Genomic DNA, 23,229 nt, shown 5'->3' with positions numbered 1-23,229 from the left:
TTACCAGCAAGACAAGACGGGATAATACCTCATATCCTATAACTGACTGTCTCAACCACACATTCACTGTCTGATCTTTTATAAATAATATAATTCAAATGTAATATCTGACTCTTACTTTCCTATATGTCTCCGTGGGATTCCTTCCTTTTGAGGTATTTGACCAAAGTAACTACCTCTAGGTTTCCAAAGGGAGACATTGAGGATGCAAATCCTGACAGGCTTCTGTGTAGCCTCCTAGTGTTGCGAGTCACGTAGGCTTCACTGGGAAACAATTTACCCAGCCCGAGAATATTAGGTGTATTTGGAAGCTACTCAAAGGATGAACTAGTTCAATCACTTAGGAATCAGAGCATTAGATGGTAAGAAGAAAGAAAGTGAGAGTGGAGGATAACATGGGAGGGATGGAAAATAATTTGTCTATCACATCAATTCTGAGATAGAAGTGATGAGTTAAGGGGGCGCCTGGGTGGCACAGTGGTTAAGCGTCTGCCTTCGGCTCAGGGCGTGATCGCGGCGTTATGGGATCGAGCCCCACATCAGGCTCCTCTGCTATGAGCCTGCTTCTTCCTCTCCCACTCCCCCTGCTTGTGTTCCCTCTCTCACTGGCTGTCTCTATCTCTATTGAATAAATAAATAAAATCTTAAAAAAAAAAAGAAGTGATGAGTTAAGAAGATTTATGATGATGCGGTAGGGGGAGTTCTTTTGATTTCATCAGGAATATTAATTCATTATAAATCTGTCATTTTCTCATACTTCTCTACTCCCCACCCTTATAAAAATCTCATCCTTAACTTATATTGAGGTAAACATGCAATTACTTTTCTAGCAACTAAGTACATTTATGGAAGGTGTTCATACATCTGGCTGCATGGTGTGTTTCCAATATTCACTTCCAAATGGCAAGAACAAAACCCACTGACTCATATTGTACAAGCCCCTAACACAGATATATATTGATGGCAATCAATAATTAATCATAATAAATTAGTTCGCTCTTTAATTTCTGTTCTTTGCATTGCAACATTTTCTTTTTTTTTTAATTTTATTTTATTATATTATGTTAATCACCATACAGTACATCCCCAGATTCCGATGTAAAGTGGTGCTTCATTAGTTGCGTATAACACCCAGTGCACCATGCAATACGTGCCCTCCTTACTACCCATCACCAGTCTATCCCATTCCCCCACCCCCTCCCCCTGAAGTCTTCATTTTGTTTCTCATAGTCCATAGTCTCTCATGTTTCATTCCCCCTTCTGATTACCCCCTTTTCTTTATCCCTTTCTTCCCCTACCGATCTTCCTAGTTCTTATGTTCCATAGATGAGAGAAATCATATGATAATTGTCTTTCTCTGCTTGACTTATTTCACTTAGCATTATCTCCTCCAGTGCCGTCCATGTTGCAGCAAATGTTGAGAATTCGTTCTTTCTGATAGCTGAGTAATATTCCATTGTATATATGGACGACAACTTCTTAATCCAGTCATCTGTTGAAGGGCGTCTCAGTTCTTTCCACGATTTGGCTATTGTGGACAATGCTGCTATTTTCATTGGGGTGCATACGGCCCTTCTCTTCACTACGTCTGTATCTTTGGGGTAAATACCCAGTAGTGCAATGGCTGTCATAGGGTAGCTTCAATTTTTAACTTTTTAAGGGACCTCCACACTGTTTTCCAGAGTGGCTGTACCAACTTGCAATTCCCACCAACAATGTAGGAGGGATCCCCTTTCTCCACATCCTCTCCAGCAATTGTTGTTTCTTGCCTTGTCAAATTTAGCCATTCTAACTGGTGTAAGGTGGTATCTTACTGTGGTTTTGATTTGAATTTCCCTGATTGTTCCAGTAAATCTTAACAGCAGTTTTTTAAAAAAGTAACCCATATTTAAACGAATTTGGAGAAAGCCATATATTGTGTTTGGAGTTTTGGAGTTTGGGAAAGAAAGTTAACATATTAAATGTTTGATAGCTCCAAAGTACACTGTTAACCATGTTTACCACGTCTCAAGCACTCCTCTTCTGATTTTATTGGCTTCTTTTTGAGAGGAAATAACATAGCACAATTTGGGAATTAACTCATTGGAAAACTCTGAATCCCAGAATGGAAGCAGAGATCATAGAGGAGCTGAAGAAGGAAGAAAGTCACTGTTGGGCTGTATGAATAAACAGCCTTTTACAAAATGCTTGTGAGGTTTTGAAATAAAGCTGCTCATTATATTCCCAGTATACCTTCCCAAGAGCCTGACACCTCAATACTATTTATTCCTTTAGGATATAATGTTTGCAGTCAATTACTATGTTTGCAATTTCAAATCGGTATGCAGTAGGCTAATTGCTTCCTCTTAATTATGGCATAAATATATTAGCAGCTACCACATAGGACATGATAATTTAGTTAATTGCACTGTAGTTTAAACATTAAGGTAAAGAATATGTTTCCTTTTTTACTGAATCTGTTTCACTGAAAAATGGAACTCTTTAAGAGATAGCTACCATAATCAATAAACAGATGGTGCATACTTTTAGGTGAAATCTACAAAAAGATCAATATCCATATCTAAGTCAATTGTTTTCAGCAAACATATTGAAAGACATTTCTACGATGGATGTTTACTGTATCTGCATGTGACATGTGCAGGCACACTTGATGGGACTGGTCTCAGCAGCTCGAGGACTGCTGCTCAACCATGACACATATCAGAATCTTATCAGGCTTTAAAAACCACAAACTTGGCTCCACTGCAGACTTCCTGTATCAGAATCTTGAGATCACGTCCAGAAAACTATTTTGAAAAACATTCTAAAAACAAAACATTCTTGGTAGATTTTTATGTGCACCCAGAAGTAGAGAAGGCCATCATAGAGAAAACATTTGCAATACCCACTAGAGAGAGAAGTCAGACAGGATCAAACTAATGGGAGATATGTAGCCCAAAACAAGAATAGGACATAATCTTGCCCAGGTGTGAAGAATTCTATAGGCCCCAAGCTTACAAAAAGAGATATAAATCCATAAGCAGCAAAAATAAAAATCATAACTCTAGCAAATTCAAAGGCAAATACAGTAAGACCAAGCTGACCATTTAGAAGAGGCTGTTTCCTCTGAAGTAAATGTTCTGTGAAAGTCAAGTAAGTACTTTAATCAGTAGTGATCTTCCTACTTCTTATGTTCCATAAATGAGTGAAACCATATGATAATTGTCTTTCTCTGCTTGACTTATTTCACTTAGCATGGAACTTTACATCAAAAACTAGGGATGTACTGTATGGTGACTAACATAATAAAAAATATTATAAAATTGAAAAAAATAATCAGTAGTGAAATTCACATTTATGTACAACAAAATTGGAAAAGAAAGGTTTTCTAAAATGAAAATATACTACAAAAAAACCTGAGAAATGAATAGTTAGCATTGATAACTGAATTATCAGTCTGGGTAAGCCAATTAAGAAATACTTTAAAACTGCATTTTTGTATTTTTTTGGGTAAATACCCAGGAGTACAATTGCTGGACTGAAGGGTAGTTCTATTTCTAACTTCTTGAGTAAACTCCATACTGTTTTCAGGAGTGGCTGTACCAGCTTGCATTCCCGCCAACAGTGTAAGACGGATCCCCTTTCTCTACATCCTCGCCAACACTTGTTGTTTCCTGTGGTTTTGATTTTAGCCGTTCTCACAGGTGTGAGGTGATATCTCACTGTCATTTTGATGTGTATTTCCCTCTGATGAGTGATGTTGAGCATCTTTTCATGTGTCTGTTGGCCATCTGGATGTCTTCTTTGGAGAAATGTCCACTCATGTCTTCTGCCCATTTTTAATTTGATTACATGTTTTTTGGATGTTAAGCTGTGCAGTTTCTTTATATATTTTGGAATCTAACCTTCATTGGATACATCACTTGCAAATACCTTGTCCCATTATGTAGGCTGCCTTTTAGTTTTGTTGATTATTCCTTTGCTGCACAGAGGCTTTTTATTTTGATGTAATTCCAAAAGTTTATTTTTGCTTTTATTTCCCTTGCCTCAGGAAACCTATCTAGAAAAATGTTGCTACAGACATTGTCAATGAAATTACTGACTGTGCTAATTCAAAGGGGTCCATGCACCCCTATGTGTTTTGCAGCATTATCCATAATAACTAAATTATGGAAACAGCTAAAGTGACCATCAGTAGATGAGTGGATAAAAAAGATGTGATATATATACACCATGGAATATTATTTGGCAATAAAAAGGAATGAACTCTTGCCATCTGCAATGACATGGATGAAGCTAGAAATTATAATGCTAAGGAAAATAAGGCAGTCTGAGAAAGATAGATACCATATGACTTCACTCATATATCAAATTTAAGAAACAAACTAATGAGCAAAAGGACAAAATAAGAGAGAGAGAAGCAAACCAAGAAACAGGCTCTTAACTCTAGAGAACAAACCGATGGTTAGCAGAGGGGTGGTGTGTGGGGACATGGGTTTACTACATGATGGGGATTAAGGGGTGTACTTGTCATGATGAGCACACGGTGTTGTATGCTAGTGCTGAATCTAGACTGTACACCGGAAACTAATATCATGTTACCTCACTGGAATTTAAATTTAAAAACCTTTAAAAAACAAACAGGAGAGGGTTTGAGAAGGAATAAATGAAGGTAATATAAAACCTTTCCTTATTATTATTAATTGATATAACAGATACTAGTTTCTTCAAAATAATAAGAGCAATAATGTTTTCAGTCATTATAGCTTTGGTTTAAGTAAAATAAATTCAATGTTATGAGATAGAAAGGAGGATTAGGAATATATTGGGAATACCTTACTGTATGGTACTTGCATGACCCATGAAGTGGTATGGTGTTATTTTGAAGTGGACAGACTTTAGTTCTAAATGTATCTTACAAATTCTAGGGCAACCATAAAAAAATCTTTGGAAAGAAAAATAATTGATATGAAAAAAGAGAAGAGAAAATAGAATCTTACTAAATGCCCAGTCAATATCAGAAAAGGCAAAAAAAAAAAAAAAAAGCTTGTGAGGGAAAAAAGAAACAAAGAAGATCAATGAATGGGAAATAGTAACAAATACGTTAGATATTATTCCAGCTATATAATAATCACGTTAAATGTCAATGACCTAAACTTTCCAGTTAAAAGATAAAGATTCCTCAAGCAGATATAAAAACAAGATCCAACTATAAATTGACTATAAGCAACCTACTTTAAATTTAAAGACTCAGCTACCTTAAAAATAAATGGGAAAATACACCATGCTAAGACTAATCAAAACATAGCTGCCGTAGCTATATTAATTTCAGACAAGTTGACTTCAGGTCAAAGGAAATTATCATAGGGAAGGGCATAAAATAATCATAAAGAGGTCAAAAAAGATATAACAATCCTTAATATGTATGCACCTAACAGTGTCAAAATATGTGAGGCAAAAAAATAAAAAAACAAAAAGAAAAACCCTGATAGAACTGCAAGGAGAAATAGAGGAAGTCACTATCACAATGTTGGTAATGGACAAATCCCGCCAGTAGACAGTCACCAAGGACACAGGTGAGCTGAACAGCACCATCAATCAACTGGATCTAACTGACTTTTACAGAAACCCAACAACAGCAAAAACACATCATTCTCAAGCTCACACAGAACATTCACCATGACAGTCACGTTCAGGACCATAAAACACATAATAACAAATTTAAAAGAAGAAATCACATGAAGTGTGCACTCAAGCCACAGTGGAATTAAACTAGAAATCGTTCATAGAAACCAATAATATACGGTGAGTGAGTGAGGTGTTAATAATAGGAGAAACTTCACATGGAAGAGGGGATTTACAGGAACTCTCTATTTTCTCCTCAACTTTTCTATAAATCTAAAGATTCTGAAGAGTTATATATTAATTTACAAATAAGAAGAGACTGACAGAATGGATTTTAAAAACAACAAACTGACTACATGCTGTGTATAAAAGGTTCACTTTAGATTCAAAAATGCCAGTGATGGGAATTAAGGAGGGCACATATTGCATGGAGCACTGGGTGTTATATGCAAACAATGAATCATGGAACACTACGTCAAAAACTAAGGATGTACTGTATGGTGACTAACATAACAATAAAAAATTATTATAAAAAATGCAGAAACTGAAAATATAGAAAAAGATACTCCATTCAAACAGAAACCAAGAGCACTAATGGCTATACTGAGATTTAAAAAAAATGCACATACAGGGGCGCCTGGGTGGCACAGAGGTTAAGCGTCTGCCTTAGGCTCAGGGCGTGATCCTGGCGTTCTAGGATCGAGCCCCACATCAGGCTCCTCTGCTGGGAGCCCGCTTCTTCCTCTCCCACTTTGTGTTCCCTCTCTCGCTGGCTGTCTCTCTCTCTGTCGAATAAGTGAAATCTTTAAAAAAAAATGCACATACAGACATAATTACTATATACCAGTAACAACAATTTAGAATGTTAAAACTGGTCAACCCACCAATGAGATAAGCAATCATAAACATATATGTATCCAACAACAGACTCCCAAAATGCATGAAGTAAAAACTGATTGGAGAAACTGATCATTCCATAATAATGGTTGAATTTCAATGCACCCTTTCAAGGACGAACAAAACAACCAGACCAAAGACCAGCAAGGAAATAGAATATTTGAATGACACTATGAATAAACCAAGTCCAACAGTTCTAGAACATTCCACCCCACAATAGTGGAATACGTGTATTTCTCAGCACTCATAGAACATTCTACAGAATAGACAATAAGCTAGGCCATAATCAACTCAAAATAAATTTTAAATGACTGAAATCATATAAAACACATCATCTAATCACAATGGCATCAAACTAGAAATCAATAAAAAGACTGTGAAAAACATAAGCATGTGGAAGCCAAACAGTGCAAACTAACACCTTAATAAATCGTCAGAAAAACGTCACAAGGAAAATTAGTAAATAATGTGGGAAGAATGGAAACAGAAGCACAACATATCAAAAACTGCAAAAGTATATTACATAGAGATGTATTTTTTTTTTCAATGAGCAAGCTACCTGTGTTCTGTAAGATTTAATCATTTTAAAGGCCATTTTCACTGAGGAAGAATTTAATTACAAACTGAACAGATCCGAAAGCTATATTTCAATCCACTGTCCTATCAAGAGATAGAATATTTTCATCATGCCAAAAATTCCCTTGTATCTTTTATTTTAATTTTTTAATTATATTATGTTAGTCACCATACAGTACATCCCTGGTTTCTGATGTAAAGTTCGATGATTCATTACTTGCGTATAACACCCAGTGCACCATGCAATACGTGCCCTCCTGAGATGTATTTTTTTAAAAACTTCCAATTTCTCTGCCATGAGAAACATACGTGTGTATGTGTTTGTAAAAGTCAAGTAACGCAAACAGTGAATCACGGAGCACTACATCAAAAACTAATGATGCGCTGTGTGGTGACTCACATAATAAAATTTAAAAAAAGTCAAGTGACATAATATGTACAGGATAACTGTACATATTTTTTGAGCACTAATAGCCAGTGTATTTTCACATTAGTAAAAGTTAGTTAATGGAAAGTTATATCAGCTATGATCCCAGCAGAAAATATGTGATACACTCCAATTGGAAAAATGAGGGAAGTTTAACAGAGGAAGGATTTACCAAGGTGTGGGAAGAATTGAAAAATACCAGCAAGGGATTTCTATATGCATATTATACACGCACTACGTTATAAACACAAGGCCTAAAGTAACAAACCAGGGAACTAGTACTGGGAGCCAGAAAGAGAAAATCCGTGGGCACGTGGTTACCACCAGGAGCTGTGGCCTTTGCTGAAGCGATTCAGGCAGCCTGACTGGTCCAGCTGAGAGGAAGCTGGTGGATATCCCAACCTGGCTGTTCTCTGTCTCCAATCCTTAAATGGTGGCTCTCATTGCCTGATCCCAGCCAGTAGCCAGGTATCAAGGAACCCTCTTGATTCAGCCTCTCAAGGTACAGCAGAGGATAGAAGCAACATTTGGGATACAGTGGATCTGGGGTGGAAGAGAGGAAGTAAAAATTATCCACCACATATATGACATGGAACAGCACACATCCACATAATCCTGGTGGTTTAGGGAAAAGAGTAGGATCGTGAACCACAGGAAGGGTTGTCAAAGGAAAACCATTCCATTTCTAAGTGACAGTGTATTTGAATTTGTTTCTCAAAATGATTCACTGTTGAATTATGTGTGAGAAGTTTTCAAAATCTTAATGCATTTTTTTTTCGTTTTAAATTTCCCTTTTAATAGATGTATGACGTACATCCAGTAAAATGCATGCTTCTTAAGGTTACAGCTTGGTGAATTTTTTTATTTATTATTATTATTATCATGATATGTTAGTCACCATACAGTACATCATTAGTTTTTGATGTAGAGCTCCATGATTCATTGTTTGCATATAACACCCAGTGTTCCATGCAATACGTGCCCTCCTTAATACCCATCCCTGCGGTAGTCTATCCCCCCACCCCCCTCCCCTCTAAAACCCTGAGTTTGTTTCCCAGAGTCCATAGTCTCTCATTGTTCGTCTCCCCCTCTGTTTTCCTTCCCTTCATTTTTCCCCTCCTTCTCCTGATGATCTCCCTGCTATTCCTTATGTTCCACAAATAAGTGAAACCATATGATAAAAATCTTAATGTTTATCTACATATCTGACTAACATTATGTGAGAGACAGAGAGAGAAACAGAAAGACTGTCATGAAGTCTTTTTGTTCTAAAACTGTTAAATATTTACCATGGGGTGTTACATGCAACTAAAGAACCATTGAACACTACATCAAAAACTAGTGATTACTATATGTTGGCTAGTTGAACATAATAAAAAATGCTAATGTAAATATCTAGAACTTTTAATTTTAAACATCACTGATTCCTTCTCATTGGAAAGACCAATTATTGTCTTTTTCCTCTCTAAGTCACTTTTGTGCTCCTTTATTGTTAGGACTAGAAACACTTAAATCTTATGAGAAAGAGAGGACGTATGAGTAGGAGGACCCTCAGCTTACCCCAACCCTTGAACACAACTAGATAACTATCAAATCATTCTGAATACTCAAGAAATTGCCCTAAGGACTGACAGAAAAACTGCACAGCTAGAAGGAGAGAGGGGGCCACACTGAGGAAGATAGGGGTATGGAGAAGTGACTTGGGGAGAAAAAGATCATGAGTGCTATGGAGAGGAGGGAGCCCTAGTCACAGAGAAAGGCAAGAGAGAGAAGAGCACACAGGGTACGCACAAGTAGAAGGCACCCTCAAAGCCACTGGCTGGGAAAATGAGAGGGGCTGGTTTTCATGTTTTTGCAACCAGTGGGGCTCAAAGACTGGAGTTTTAGAGGTTGGCGGGCTTGGCTGGGATAGAACCATGAAGACGTTGCCCTACTCCTGGAGAGAAAGCAGACAAACGACCCTTGGGGGCAGATGGTGTGATCTGAGGAATGCCTGAGGCGCACAAGGGAGAGGTGCTCTTGTTTGAGCACATCTGTGAGAAGTGACATTCTCAGAGTTGCCTCTTCAGGGATAAAAGAGCCAAAGTGCACCATCCTCCTCCCCCCGCCCCTGCCACTCAGCATAGGTTTAGAGACACCTGTTGAGGGCAGCTAACCTGGACACTGGCTGTTTAGCCTGCTTGCTCCAAATCCCACACCCCTGCAGTCTGACACAACTGCCCTTCTCAGACAAACCTGCATCCATCCCAGTGTGGTGAGAACTTCCCCCAGAAGACCAGCGCAGGTTCCTGCTACAACAGGTCCCTAAAGTTTGCTGTTTTAAAAGTCAACAGGCTTGGGGCACCTGGGTGGCACAACAGGTTAAGCATCTGACACTTGGTTTTGGCTCAGATCTTGATCTTATGAGATCAAGCCTTGCATTGGGCTCTGTGTTGGGCATGGGGTCTGTTTCAGTTTCTGCTTAAGTGTCTCTCTCCCTCTCCTGCTGCCCCACCCTTCTTGCACTCTCTCTCTCTAAAAATAAATAAATCTTTAAAAAATTATAAATCAATCAAAGTCAGCAGGTTTGGCTGGTATAGAGCCCAAAGTGCACTGTGCAGACAAGCAATCTGGAAGCAGCATGGAAACAGAGATCTGAAAAATGCCTGGGATGCACCAGGGGAAATGACTCAGTATTCTGGGAGTGCTTCCCTCTGAGTAGCAAGCACAAAGTCCCAATGATAAAGGAGCTAGATGGCACCATTTCCCTCTCCTCTCCCTCAGCATAAGCACAGAACCACCTGAAGTAAATAGCACAGAGCCTACACTGCTTACCCAACCTAACCTGTTTGGACCAAGTATTGCCCCCTTCTGCTCTGCTGGTACAGCTTTTCTCAGGCACGTGTACCTTAGGCCCAGCACAGCAGGCCCCTCACCCAGAAGACCAGCAGAAAACCCTGCATAAGCCATATTTCCCGACCACAGAGTTCTGCAAGTCTTCAGTTCTAACTGAAGCAGCATCAAGTCCCATTTAAGCAGCAGACTAGAGCACACTCGTTAACAAGCACCACATTCTGCCCACTGAAGGCAAGGAGGGTCTCTACAGACGAGTGCCTGAAGGATAGAGCGGCTGCAACACAGCAGCAGAGGGCACACAGCACACGCCAGAGACACCTGCTGAAGGGCCAGGCCTGGGACACGATGTGACCGTTTCTTCATAAAGCCGTACCATCAGGATCAAGAAACATAACCAGCATTTCTAACACACAAAAGACAGACTTAAAATGCCAAGACAGAGGAATTTATCCCAAAATAAAAAACAAGAAAAGGTCATGGCCAGAGATCTAATCAAAACAGATATAAGTAACATGCCTGATGAAGAATTTAAACAATCATAAAGATACTCACTGGGATTGAGAAAAGCATAAAAGACATCAGGGAGACCCCTACCACAGAGATAAAAGAGCTAAAAACTAATCAGGTAGAAATGAAAATGCAATCAGAGATTTGAAACCGACTGAATGTATGACCACAGTGATGGAAGAAGTGGAGGAACAAGTAAGTGAAATAGAAGATAGAATAATGGGAAATAATGAAAGTGAACAAAAGACAGAAAGAATTATGGATCAGAAGAATAGACTTAGCGAACACAGTGGCTCCATCAAACATAATAACATTCGTATCATAGGAGTCCCAGAAGAAGAGAGAGAGTAGAGATTAGAAGGTTTTTATGAGGAAATCATAGATGAAAACTTCCCTGGAGTTTTCTGGAGAAGGAAACAGACATCCAGATCCAAGAGGGACAGATAATTCCCATAAAATCAACAAAAGCAGACCAACTACATATTGTAGTTAAATTTGCAAAACATAGAGATAGGTAAGACCCATAAGGCCAGTTGCAGATCTCTCCACAGAAACTTGGCAAGCCAGGTGGGAGTGGCTTGATAAATTCAATACGCTGAATGTGAAAAATCTGCAGCCAAGAATACTCTATCCAGCAAGGATATCATTTTGAAGAAAAGGAGAGATGAAGAGTTTCCCAGATTAATAAAAACTAAAGGAGTTTGTGACCACTAAACTACCCCTGCAAGAAAATTAAAGGGGATGCTTTGAGTGGGAAGGAAAGACCAAAAGCAACAAAGACCAGAAAAGAACAGAGAAACTGTCCAGAAACAATGACGAAACAAGTAATGAAATAACAATGAATACATATCTATCAATAGTTGCTCTGAATGTAAATGAGCTAAATGCTCCAATCAAAAGACACAGGGGGTCAGAATGGATTTTAAAAAAGACCTATCTCTATAATGCCTAGAGAGACTCATTTTAGACCTAAAGACATCTACAGGTTGAAAGTGAGGGGATAGAGAACTATTTATCATGAAAATGAAAGTTAAAAGAAAGCTGGAGTGGCAATACTTATATCAGACAAACTAGATTTTAAACCAAAGATTGTAACAAGAGATGAAGAAGGGTGCCATGTCATAATAAAGGGAACTCTCCAACAAGAGGATCTAACAATTAATAATATTTATGGCCCTAACTTGGGAGCATCCAAATATATAAAAAAATTAATAACATACACAAAGTAACCCATTGTTAATAATACAACAACAGCGGGGGACTTTAACACCCCACTTACAGCAATGGACAGATCATCTAAGCAGAAAATCCACAAGAAAACCATGACTTTGAATGACACACCGGACCAGATGGACTTCACTGATATATTCAGAACATTTCATCCTAAAGCAGCACACTACACACCATTCTCAAGTGCACTGGTATGTTCACCAGAATGGATCACATACCAGGTCACAAATCAAGCTTCAAAAAGTACAAAAAGATTGAGATCATACCATGCATCTTTTCTGACTAAAATGCTATGAAACTTCAACTCAACCACAAGAAAAAAATTTGGAAAGACCACAAATACATGGAGGTTAAACAACATGCTACCAAAGAATGAATGAGTCAATCTGGAAATCAAGGACGAAATTTTACTGGTGATGGGTAGTAAGGAGGGCACCTATTGCATGGTGCACTGGGTGTTATACGCAACTAATGAATCATCGAACTTTACATCAGAAACCAGGGATGTACTGTATGGTGACTAACATAATATAATTTAAAAAACATTAAAATAAAAAAAAAGTCCTATAAAAAATAAATAAAAAAATAAAAATACATGGAAACAAATGATAATGAAAACACAATGGTCCAAAATCTTTGGGATGCAGGAAAGCAGTCATGTATAGCAATACAGGCCTACCTCAAGGAGCAGTAAAAATCTCGAATGAACAAAGTAACTTTACACCTAAAGGAGCTAGAAAAAGAACAACAAAGGAAGCCTAAGGCCTGCAGAAGAAGGGAAATAATAAAGATTAGAGCAGAAATAAATGATATAGAAGCATAAAAAAAAAGAATAGATCAATGAATGCAGAGGCTGGTTCTTTGAAAAAAAATTAATAAAATTGAAAAAACCCTAGCCAGACTTGTCAAAAAGAAAAGAGAAAGGACTGAAGTAAATAAAATCACAAATGAGAGAGGAGAGATCATAACCAACACTGCAGAAACACAAACAATTGTAAGCAATATTATGAAAAATTATATGCCAACAAATAGGATAATCTGGAAGAAATGGATACATTCCTAGAAACATAAACTACCAAAACTAAAACAGGAAGAAATAGAAAATTGGAACAGACTGATAACTAGCAAAAAACTGAATCAGTAATCAAAAAACTCCCAACAAACAAAAGTCCAGGGCCAGATGGCTTCACAAGCAAATTCTACCAAACATTTAAAGAACAGTTAATAGGTATTCTTGTCAAACTATTCCAAAAAAATAGAAATGGAAGGAAAACTTCCAAATTCATTCTATGTTTAGACTGCAATTGATTCAGTTTTTTAATTTCTGCCAGATTCACTCTCATTTCCACCCTTAGAGATTCTAGATTCTCATTAACATTTTCGGTTAATGCTTTTTTCAAGTCTACGCATCATCTTGACCATTGTTACTCTGAATTCCATTTCTGATAATTTGGTGACATCCATATCCATCAGTTCTGTGGCAGAGGCCACAGACTCATTGTCTTTTCTTTGCTGGGGGGGATTTCTCCTTCTTCATTCTGATGAGGGAGAGGTTGCAGGGTTGTCCAGAGCCCAAATTATTGACCGGGACCCAGGCCGTGCACCCTTGTTTTATAGGGATCTGAGGGATGTGGGCTTCTTGATTTTTCAGCCTGCCTTCTGGGGGAGGGACCTGCTGTGCCGATACTCAGGCAACCCTGTTTGGGTAGAGTCTCTGTGTCCCCTGCGAGGGCGGATGGGGATGGGCACACTGTGAGCCGGTATTTCCAGGCTTTTGTTCTCTGGCGGCTTTCCCTGGCGGTCTGCTGTGCCTCTTCTGAGAGCCAGAGCAGTAGCGGCCGAAATTCAGCCTCTGTCACAGAACAGAGGGATCGGGGACCATTCTCCACTGAGCTCTTCTGGCCACTTTAACTCTGTTACTGTTGGTGCTGCTCAACCCTGCAGCGTCCCGGGATGTGTGCCCCACACCCGGTGTCCCAGCCCTCACTTCCAGGGCCGGCACGTCTCTGTCCTTTGTGTTTCTAACACTGCCAGCAGCCCCCGGTTCCCGCACGCACTCCCGAGCTCCCTGTTTCAGTGTGGTTCGCGCGCACTCCGGAGCACAGGTTTTCAGACTAGGAGACCACCATCACCCTGATTCCAAAACCAGAAAAAGACTCCACTAAAAAAACAGAACTACAAGCCAATATCCCTGATGAGCATGGATGCAAAAACTCTCAACAAAATGCTAGTAAATCAAATCCAACAATACAATAAAAGAATCATTCACCATGATCAAGTGGGATTTATTCCTGGGCTGCAAGGGTGGCCCAATATTCACAAATCAATCAATGTGATTAATAAAAGAAAGAATAAGAACCATATGATCATTTCACTAGATGCAGAAAAAGCATTTGACGAAGTACAACATCCATTCATGATAAAAACCTTCAACAAAGTAGGGTTACAGGAACATATCTCAACATACAAACGGCCATATATGAAAGACCAAGAGCTAATATCATCCTCAATGGGGAAAACAGAGAATTTCCTCTACAGAGCAAGACAGGGATGTCCACTCTCACCATTATTATTTAACATAGTACCGCAAGTCCTAGCCATCAGACAACAAAAAGAAATAAAAAGCATTCTGATCAGCAAGGAAGAAGTCAAACTTTCACCATTTGCAGATGACATATTACTCTAAACAGAAAACACAAAAGATTCCACCAAGAGTTTGCTGGAACTGATACACTGATTCAGTAAAGTCACAGTGTACAAAATCAAGGTACAGAAATTTGTTTCATTTCTACACACCAATAATGAAGCAACAGAAAAAGAAGTCAAGGAATCAATCCCATTTACAATTGCACCAAAACCCATAAAATACATAGGACTACACGTAATCAAAGAGGTAAAAGATCTGTACTCTGAAAACTCTAGAACACCGGTGAAAGAAATTGAAGAGGACACAAGGAAATGGAAAAACATTCCATGCTCATGCATTTGAAGAACAAACATTGTTAAAATGTCTATACTACCCAAAGCAATCTACACATTTAATGCGATCACTATCAAAATACCACCAGCTGAATTCATGTATCAGTTGTAGCAGTTTTTTGGTGGAGTCTTTCAGGTTTTCTACATAGAGTATCGTGTCATCTGCAAATAGTGAACATTTAACTTCTTTGCTGATTCGGAGGCCCTTTATTTTGTTGTTGTGGTCTGATTGCCGAGGCGAGGACTTCCAGCACTATGTTGAACAACAGTGGTGAGAGTGGGCATCCCTGGTGTGTTCCTGACCTTAGGGCAGAAGTTCTCAATTTTTCCCCATTGAGAATGCTATTAGCTGTGGATCTTCCGTGTGTGGCTTTTACGATGTTGAGGTTGTTCCCTCTATCCCTACATGGTGGAGGGTTTTAATCAAGAGAGAATGTTGTATTTTGTCAACTGCTTTTCCAGCATCTCTTGAGAGGATCATATGGTCCTTGTCCTTTGCAACTGATGAATCACTAAATTCTACCCCTGAAATTAATAATACACCATCTGTTAACTAAATTGAATTTAAATAAAAAAATTTTAAAATACCACCTGCACTTTTCACAGAGCTAGAACTATCCTAAAATTTGCATGGAACCATAAAAGACCTCAAAAGTAATCTTGAAAAGGAAAGCTAGAGGCATCACAGTTCTGGACTTCAAGTTATATTACAAAGATGCATTAATTAAAACAATGCGGTACTGGCATAAAAACAGACACATGGATCAATAGAACAGAATAAAAAACCTGGAAAGGAGCCCACAAGTATATGTCCAATTAAAATTTGGCAAAGCAGGAAAGAATATTCAATTGAAAAAAGACAGTATCTTCAATAAATGGTGTTGGGAAAACTGGACAGCAACATAGAAGAGAATGAAATTGAACCACTTTTTTAAAAATAATTTTTTATTATGTTATGTTAGTCACCATACACTATATCCTTAGTTTTTGATGTAGTGTTCCATGATTCATTATTTGTGTATAACACCCAGTGCACCATGCACCACTTTTTTTTTTTTACCATACACAAAAACAAATTTAAAACGGGTGAAAAACCTACACGTGAGACAGGAAACCATCAGAATCCTAGAGGAGAAGAAAGGCAGTAACTAACCCCTTTGACATCAATCCTAGCAACTTCCTTCTATAGTCTCCGGAGACAAGGGAACACAAGCAAATACAAGCTATTGGGACTTCATCAAAATAAAAAGCTTCTGCACAGTGAAGGAAATGATCAACAAACCTAAATGGCAACCTATGGAATGGGAGAAGATATTTGCAAATGACATATCTGATAAAAGATTACTGTCCAAAATCTATAAAGAACTTATCAAACTCAACACCCATGAAACAAATAATCCAGTTAAAAAATAGGCAGACACATGTATAGACATTTTTCCAAAGAAGACATAGGAGTGGCTAACAGACACATGAGAAGATGCTCCACGTCACTCAGCATCAGGGAAACACAAATCAAAACCTGGTGAGATACCACCTCACACCTGTCAGAATGACTAAAATTACCAACACAGGAAACAAGTGTGTTGACTAGGGTGCACCCTCCTACACTGTTGGTGGGACTGCAAGCTGGTGCAGCCACTGTGGAAAACAGTATGGAGGTCCCTCAAAAAGGTAAAAATAGAGCTACCCTATGATCCAGCAACTTCACTACTAGATATTTAACCAAAGGATACAAAAATACTAATTTGAAGGGATACATGCACCCCAATGTTTGTAGCAGCATTATCTACAATAGCCAGACTATGGAAACAGCCCAAGGGTTCATCAACTGATGGATGCATAGACTCACTCGGCCATCGAAAGGATGAAATCTTGCCATGTAACAACATGGATGGAGCTAGAGAGGATTCTGATAAGCAAAATAAGTCAGTCAGAGAAAGACAAAAACCATATGATCTCACTTATATGTGGTATTTAAGAAACAAAACAAATGAACATAAGAGGGGAAAGTAGGCAAACCAAGAAACAGACTCTTAACTATAGAGAAAAAACTCATGGTTATCAGAGGGGAGGTGGGCAGGGGAGTGGGTTAAAAGGCTGATGGGGATTAAGGAGCGCGCTTGTGATGAGTACCGTGTTTTGTATGTAAGTGCAGAATCACTAAATTCTGCACCAGAAACCAATGTTACACTGTGTGTTACGTAACTGGAATTTAAATAAAAATTTGGACAAACTCTTTATATCTTAAAAAAAATCTCTGAGAGATATTCTATAAATGGACAAAGATACTAAAGGAACTCACATTTAAATTCCCCAAAATCACTTATTCAAACTAGCTCTGCTCCAAATGTACCCTATTTATGTAGTGTTCAGTGATTCATTAATTGTGTATAACACCCAGTGCTCATGGGATCTCGTGCCCTCCTTAATGCCCACCCTATTTAAAATTAGCGTCCAGTAGGTTGGGAAACCAAATGAGTTGATTTTAAAACAAATCTAATAACAGAAGAATACTTGCCACCACTCTCAGTTCAGTAGGTAATTAACTCTAATAAGAAGCATTTCCATGGTGAAGTCTCCCAAGGACCTTCTCTGCCAGCTCATCTGGGTTAAATATAAATGGCCCGTTTGAAAACAATGCCCAGCAGTCTGAAGAACATTCTACAAACAGCACACCCAGAATGCATTCTCGGTATTCTCTACTACTGTCCTCCTAACCCAAGTTTTTTCCTTCTTCTCATTGTCAGCATTGTTAGAAATGAAAAACACATTTCTGAAGCTAATTTTTAGATACTCATCTGTGTACTACAGTTTCTCTGTCATTCTCTGAAAGTTTGGAAATTCATGTCTTCCTCCAAAATTCCTTTTTATTGAGTGATATTTATCAAACTAAGGTGAGTAAAAGGACACTTGTTTTAAAGTGTCCATTCTCGGAAGGGTGGGAATGTGTGTACATCAGAGTACCTAATATACATAAGAACAGCAGAAGGTGTTTCATTTCAGGAAGCTTTTTCTAGACTTCGGGAATACCAGTTTGGTGGCTATAGAATGCAAGCAGATTTCTCTTGGTAATCAATCTCTCTCGGGCTTTCACTTAAACCAACAGTGTGTGATGAAGATGATGTATGGATAAAATAAGCTGGAATGAAAATGTGATTGAAGATATAAAGGAAACGTCAAAAGGAATAAAGGCTGGCACTTTATTAAAGTGACTTTCAGCGTCCCTGGATAGATGGACCCCCATGCAGTAAAACAATGATGAGAAATTGTTGGAAGTAGAAGATCCAAACATCATGGATCCAAGAACTAACATGGAGGAGACTACAAATCTAGGATAAAACTATAAAGTTCAAATATGGTTCGTTCCCCCTTCTGTTTACCCCCCTTCATTCTTCCCTTCCTTCTCCTACCGATCTTCCTAGTTCTTATGTTCCATAAATGAGTGAAACCGTATGATAATTGTCTTTCTCTGTTTGGCTTACTTCACTTAGCATCATCTCCTCCAGTCCCGTCCATGTTGCAGCAAATGTCGTGTAATCGTTCTTTCTGATGGCTGAGTAATACTCCATTGTGTATATGGACCATGGAACATTACATCAAAAACTAAGGTGAATGGTGACTAACATAACGTAATAAAAAATTATTATAAAATAAAATAATAAAATAATATGAAGAATAAAAAAAAGTAAAGTTCAAATATGCATCAAGTGTGAATTTTATGGATTAGGACACTGCTGTGGTGTCTCTAAGGAACTATTTAAAGAGATTAAGGAGGCACTGGGCTGGTCACCATCACAAACAGTATTAGTCTATGAGGTGAGTAATATGAATAAAATCCCAAATAATGCAAATTTAATAAAACTGACATTCTTGCTCACTTCCAAAATACTAAAATGGACTTGTACCAAACCTACCTTCTTATTCTCCATAGAGATGGTGAAACTATTCAACTGACTACTTGAGTTTGGACGAAGCTGTCATGGTGGGCGTTACAGCTCAGTGATCCAGTGTTCTCCCCCTTCCTGTGCCTCAGCCGCCTCAAGGCTTCACTGCTCGTCACATCTCAGTCACGCCTTGCATCACTGTCTCCTGGGCCCCACCTCACACCCACTCTATCAGACACCAAGAGACAGAATCCAGTAAATTGCATTTTAACAGCCTCCTCAGATGATTTTTATGCAAGCAAGCAAAGTTTGAAAAACATTGCTTTGAGTTTCTAAAACAGAAGATGCTTCCACTTTTCATTTAATTCTCTCTGTAACACAAGGAGATAGTCATTGACACCCTTGTGATACACTGAGTTTCAGAATGGTCAGGCTATTTGTCTAAAGTCACCAGCTCTATTTTGTCGTATCAGGAGGGAAAGTAAGTCACCTGACACCAGACCCCTTTTATTATTTCCCTCACAAGCTACTGCAGCCCCTCTTCTGTGAGTGGATGGCACATGCAGTTCTCCTAACTCTTCCTACCTTTTCTGCCACTTCCCCGCTGTAGGTGAAACGAGGTAAGGACAGCGGTGCAATGAACAGCAGCCCTCCCCATCCTGAAGAGTTTATTCTCCTGGGCTTCGCAGACCGTCCTTGGCTGGAGCTTCCTCTATTTGCTATTCTTCTTATAACATACCCCGTGGCCATGGTGGGGAACATAGCCATCATTCTGGCATCCAGGTTAGATACCCGTCTGCACAGCCCCATGTGCTTCTTCCTCACCAACCTCTCCTTCCTGGACATGTGCTACACCACGAGCATTGTCCCTCAGATGCTGTTTAACCTGGGAAGTACTAGAAAGACCATCAGCTACCTGGGCTGTGCAGCTCAGCTTTATTTCTTCCACATAATGGGGGGCACAGAATGTCTGCTTTTGGCTATCATGTCTTTTGATCGCTACGTGGCTATCTGCAAGCCTCTGCATTACACCCTCATCATGAACCCGCGCTTCTGTATCCTGTTGGCGTCCGCTGTGTGGCTCACTGGAATCACTTATGCTGTCTCAGAGGCCACAGCCACCTTACAGTTGCCGCTGTGTGGCCTCAATAAATTGGATCACTTGGTGTGTGAGATTCCTGTTCTGATAAAGGCTGCCTGTGGAGAAAAGGCTGCTAATGAGCTTACGCTCTCTGTGGTGTGTATTTTCATATTAGCTGTTCCTCTTTGCTTGATTCTTGCTTCCTATGCTTGTATTGGACATGCTGTATTTAAAATTAAATCTTCTGAGGGAAGGAAGAAGGCCTTTGGGACATGTTCCTCCCACCTCATTGTAGTTTTCTTGTTTTATGGTCCGGCCATTAGCATGTACCTTCAGCCGCCTTCCTCCATCTCAAGGGACCAGCCCAAGTTCATGGCGCTCTTCTATGGAGTGGTGACACCTACACTGAACCCTTTTATCTACACCCTGAGGAATAAGGATGTAAAGGGGGCATTAGGCAACCTACTCAGGGGCATTTTTACTTCCAAGTGACAGCTGGGAAACAACAAATGAAATCTCTTAAAAATTACAGTAGGTTTATAGGGTTTTCTCTAGTTATTCATTCTTATGTCCTATTTCCCCAAATCTCATGTGACATCTTCTTGTGTTATATTCAATGCAGTGATGTTAGGCAACAACGATGCTTGGCTATATGCACCACTAATCACACTATGTTTGTGCAAATGTAGTAAAAATAGTTCTACTCCAGTTGGTACGTACAGAAATACTAACTGTACTAAGTAATAAAACATGTAATTATATAAGTTAAAATATAAACCCATTAGTTCAAACTAACCATCATAAAATAGTATGGCAACCACTCCTCAGTGCACTTTGTAGCACAGTGTCACTTGAGAAGCGTTTCTCATCGCTCTCTTCCATATTAGCCCATGTCTCAATGCGTAGCTGGCCTATGCTGTGCATTCCGTGTGGGGCACCTGACCTTCAGAACAACCACAAGTCTAAGTGTATCAATCCGATTATGGAGACACTATTGCTTTTTAAAAAACACACTGTTACACGCAAACAAGGAATCGTGGAACAGCACGTCAAAAACTAATGAAGCACTGTATGGTGACTAACATGACATAGTAAAACACACACACTGTGACTTGTTTAACACACAAACAACAGATAAACTTCTTCACATTCCTTTTAAAGATCAGAGGTGTGTGTCTTCTGACTCAGAGAACAAGGAGGTGCTGTTGGTAATGACGCGCAACCTGGAACCATCGCTGTGCCGAAGCGGAATGGCCAGAAGGAATTTTTGAAACTGTGCAAGAGTCAGTATGAGAAAGAGATAATTTATGTCCTGGAATGGAAAGTAACTTGCTTAGTTCCACCAACAATATGGATATTTTTTTGTTGATGTACGTTTTGCATGCAAATGATACTGAGAATCTGTATTATTTTTTTCCTTTTTTTTAATGATTTTTTTTATTATATTATGTTAGTCACCATACAGTACATCCCCGGATTCCGATGCAAAGTTCGATGCTTCATTAGTTGCGTATAACACCCAGTGCACCATGCAATACGTGCCCTCCTTACTGCCCATCTGTATTATTAAAAGTTGAAAGTGCTAACCCTTCATTCAAGGACTCACACCCAACTTTCAAACTGTCATGAAATTAGGTACAGAAAAAAAAAGGAATTGGGTACAGTTTTTTAGACCAAGTTAATGGATTTCACAGTTACGTATATAAATTTATATGGTGAAAATTCAGCATGATGTTGTGTAGTCAAGAACTCAGGAGGTCTTTGAACTTTTCTGGCATGTCTTCTGATACAACCAAGATCTAAACAAACTATTTGATGAAAAATTACACATTATCCCAGTAAGAATAATCTGCAACCCAGATCCACTTTTTGGAAAAATAACAACAGATTATCAGTCCAGTCCTTTAGATAAATGGATTCCACTATATTTCATTTGTAAAAAATTCTAAGTAACTAAATTTTGGCTGATTGCAAAAAAAAATTTTTTTTTAATTTTACATACACACAAAAACATGAAAATAAAAAATTCTGTGATGTTAAGTAATATCGCTCGTCATTTTTATTGGTTAATATATCCTTTGTATTACATACAGATGAATATGGTATTTTTTTTCTTTGGGGTGCAAAACCCAGGAAAAGTTATGTGGAATGCTTAGCCATAGAGATTGCTTAGGGCTGTTCAGACTTCCTGCCAACTCCTAGGCCTGTAAATATGATCCACTTCAGAACTATGAGTGCCTTCCAGACTCTGTGAAATATCAGGACTTTCTAAAGGAAATACAGAAAAATTTCAGATACAGAATATTAGGAGTGGTGGTGGGGAAAAGCCGTAGGAATGTTCTATTTGCGCCACTACTCCTTATCCCCAGGCCATATATGCTCAGTATCTCCCCACATGAAGGATATGTTAGTTAGCCACTGAGAATCTCTGTTGAAGGGAATACATGTGTTTGAAGTTTAGTCTTCTCTATCCTGTTGTGAAGCACGAGCAATTTTGTTAAGACCGACTTTTCAAGGAAGGTGATCAAAAACCTTTCATATTTTCCCATGTAAGAAAGCATTTCCTGAAGGACAAACAGAAGACAGCAAAGCATGTTAACTCTTACTTCTACAGACACTAATAAGTGGACACATACATTTGGATAAGTTTTTAAGGGAGAAATCAAGATTTAACAATCATTAACAATCATTTAACAATGATCTCCAGATCATTGCCCTCAGATCTTCATACATAATACCTGCACTAGTCTCTAAAAAAGTTGAGTAAAATAAGTGCAACTCAGAATTCTGGTTCAGCAAATGCCTTGTGCCTTTTCAAACTGTGATCCCCAGAGTTCCAGTGACCAGGAGGAGCCCAGAGCCACTGGGACAAGGGGGTGGGTGGAGGAGGGCCGGGTATAGAGGAAGGGAGGTCAGTTCTCCTTTGAAGAGCAGACACAAGACAGAAACAGGAAACTACTATACAGGTCTGATAAAAGAAATAATCATTGTACTTTATTTTCACATTTTTATCAAAACCACAGTTATTTTTTTAATAATATTTTTTATTATGTTATGTTAGTCACCATACAGTACATCCGTACTGATGTAGACTTCCATGTAAAGTTCCACGATTCATTACTTGCGTATAACACCCAGTGCACCACGCAATACATGCCCTCCTTACTACCCATCACCAGCCTATCCCATTCCCCCACCCTCCTCCCCCC

At 38.8% G+C, this 23,229-nt stretch overlaps 1 protein-coding gene across 1 annotated transcript; it reads left to right on the top strand.

The window, feature by feature from the left end:
• The first annotated feature begins 18,167 nt into the window (after positions 1-18,167).
• Positions 18,168-20,512, top strand: LOC100481395 (olfactory receptor 2B6). Its single transcript, XM_002930949.2, has 2 exons — positions 18,168-18,178; positions 19,585-20,512. The coding sequence occupies exons 1-2, from the start codon at positions 18,168-18,170 to the stop codon at positions 20,510-20,512; spliced, it is 939 nt and encodes a 312-aa protein (XP_002930995.2).
• The last annotated feature ends 2,717 nt before the right edge of the window (positions 20,513-23,229 follow it).

Source organism: Ailuropoda melanoleuca, chromosome 4 (genome assembly GCF_002007445.2).
Source record: "Ailuropoda melanoleuca isolate Jingjing chromosome 4, ASM200744v2, whole genome shotgun sequence".
Lineage (NCBI taxonomy): Eukaryota > Metazoa > Chordata > Mammalia > Carnivora > Ursidae > Ailuropoda > Ailuropoda melanoleuca.
This window is presented reverse-complemented; position numbering and strand designations above follow the sequence as displayed.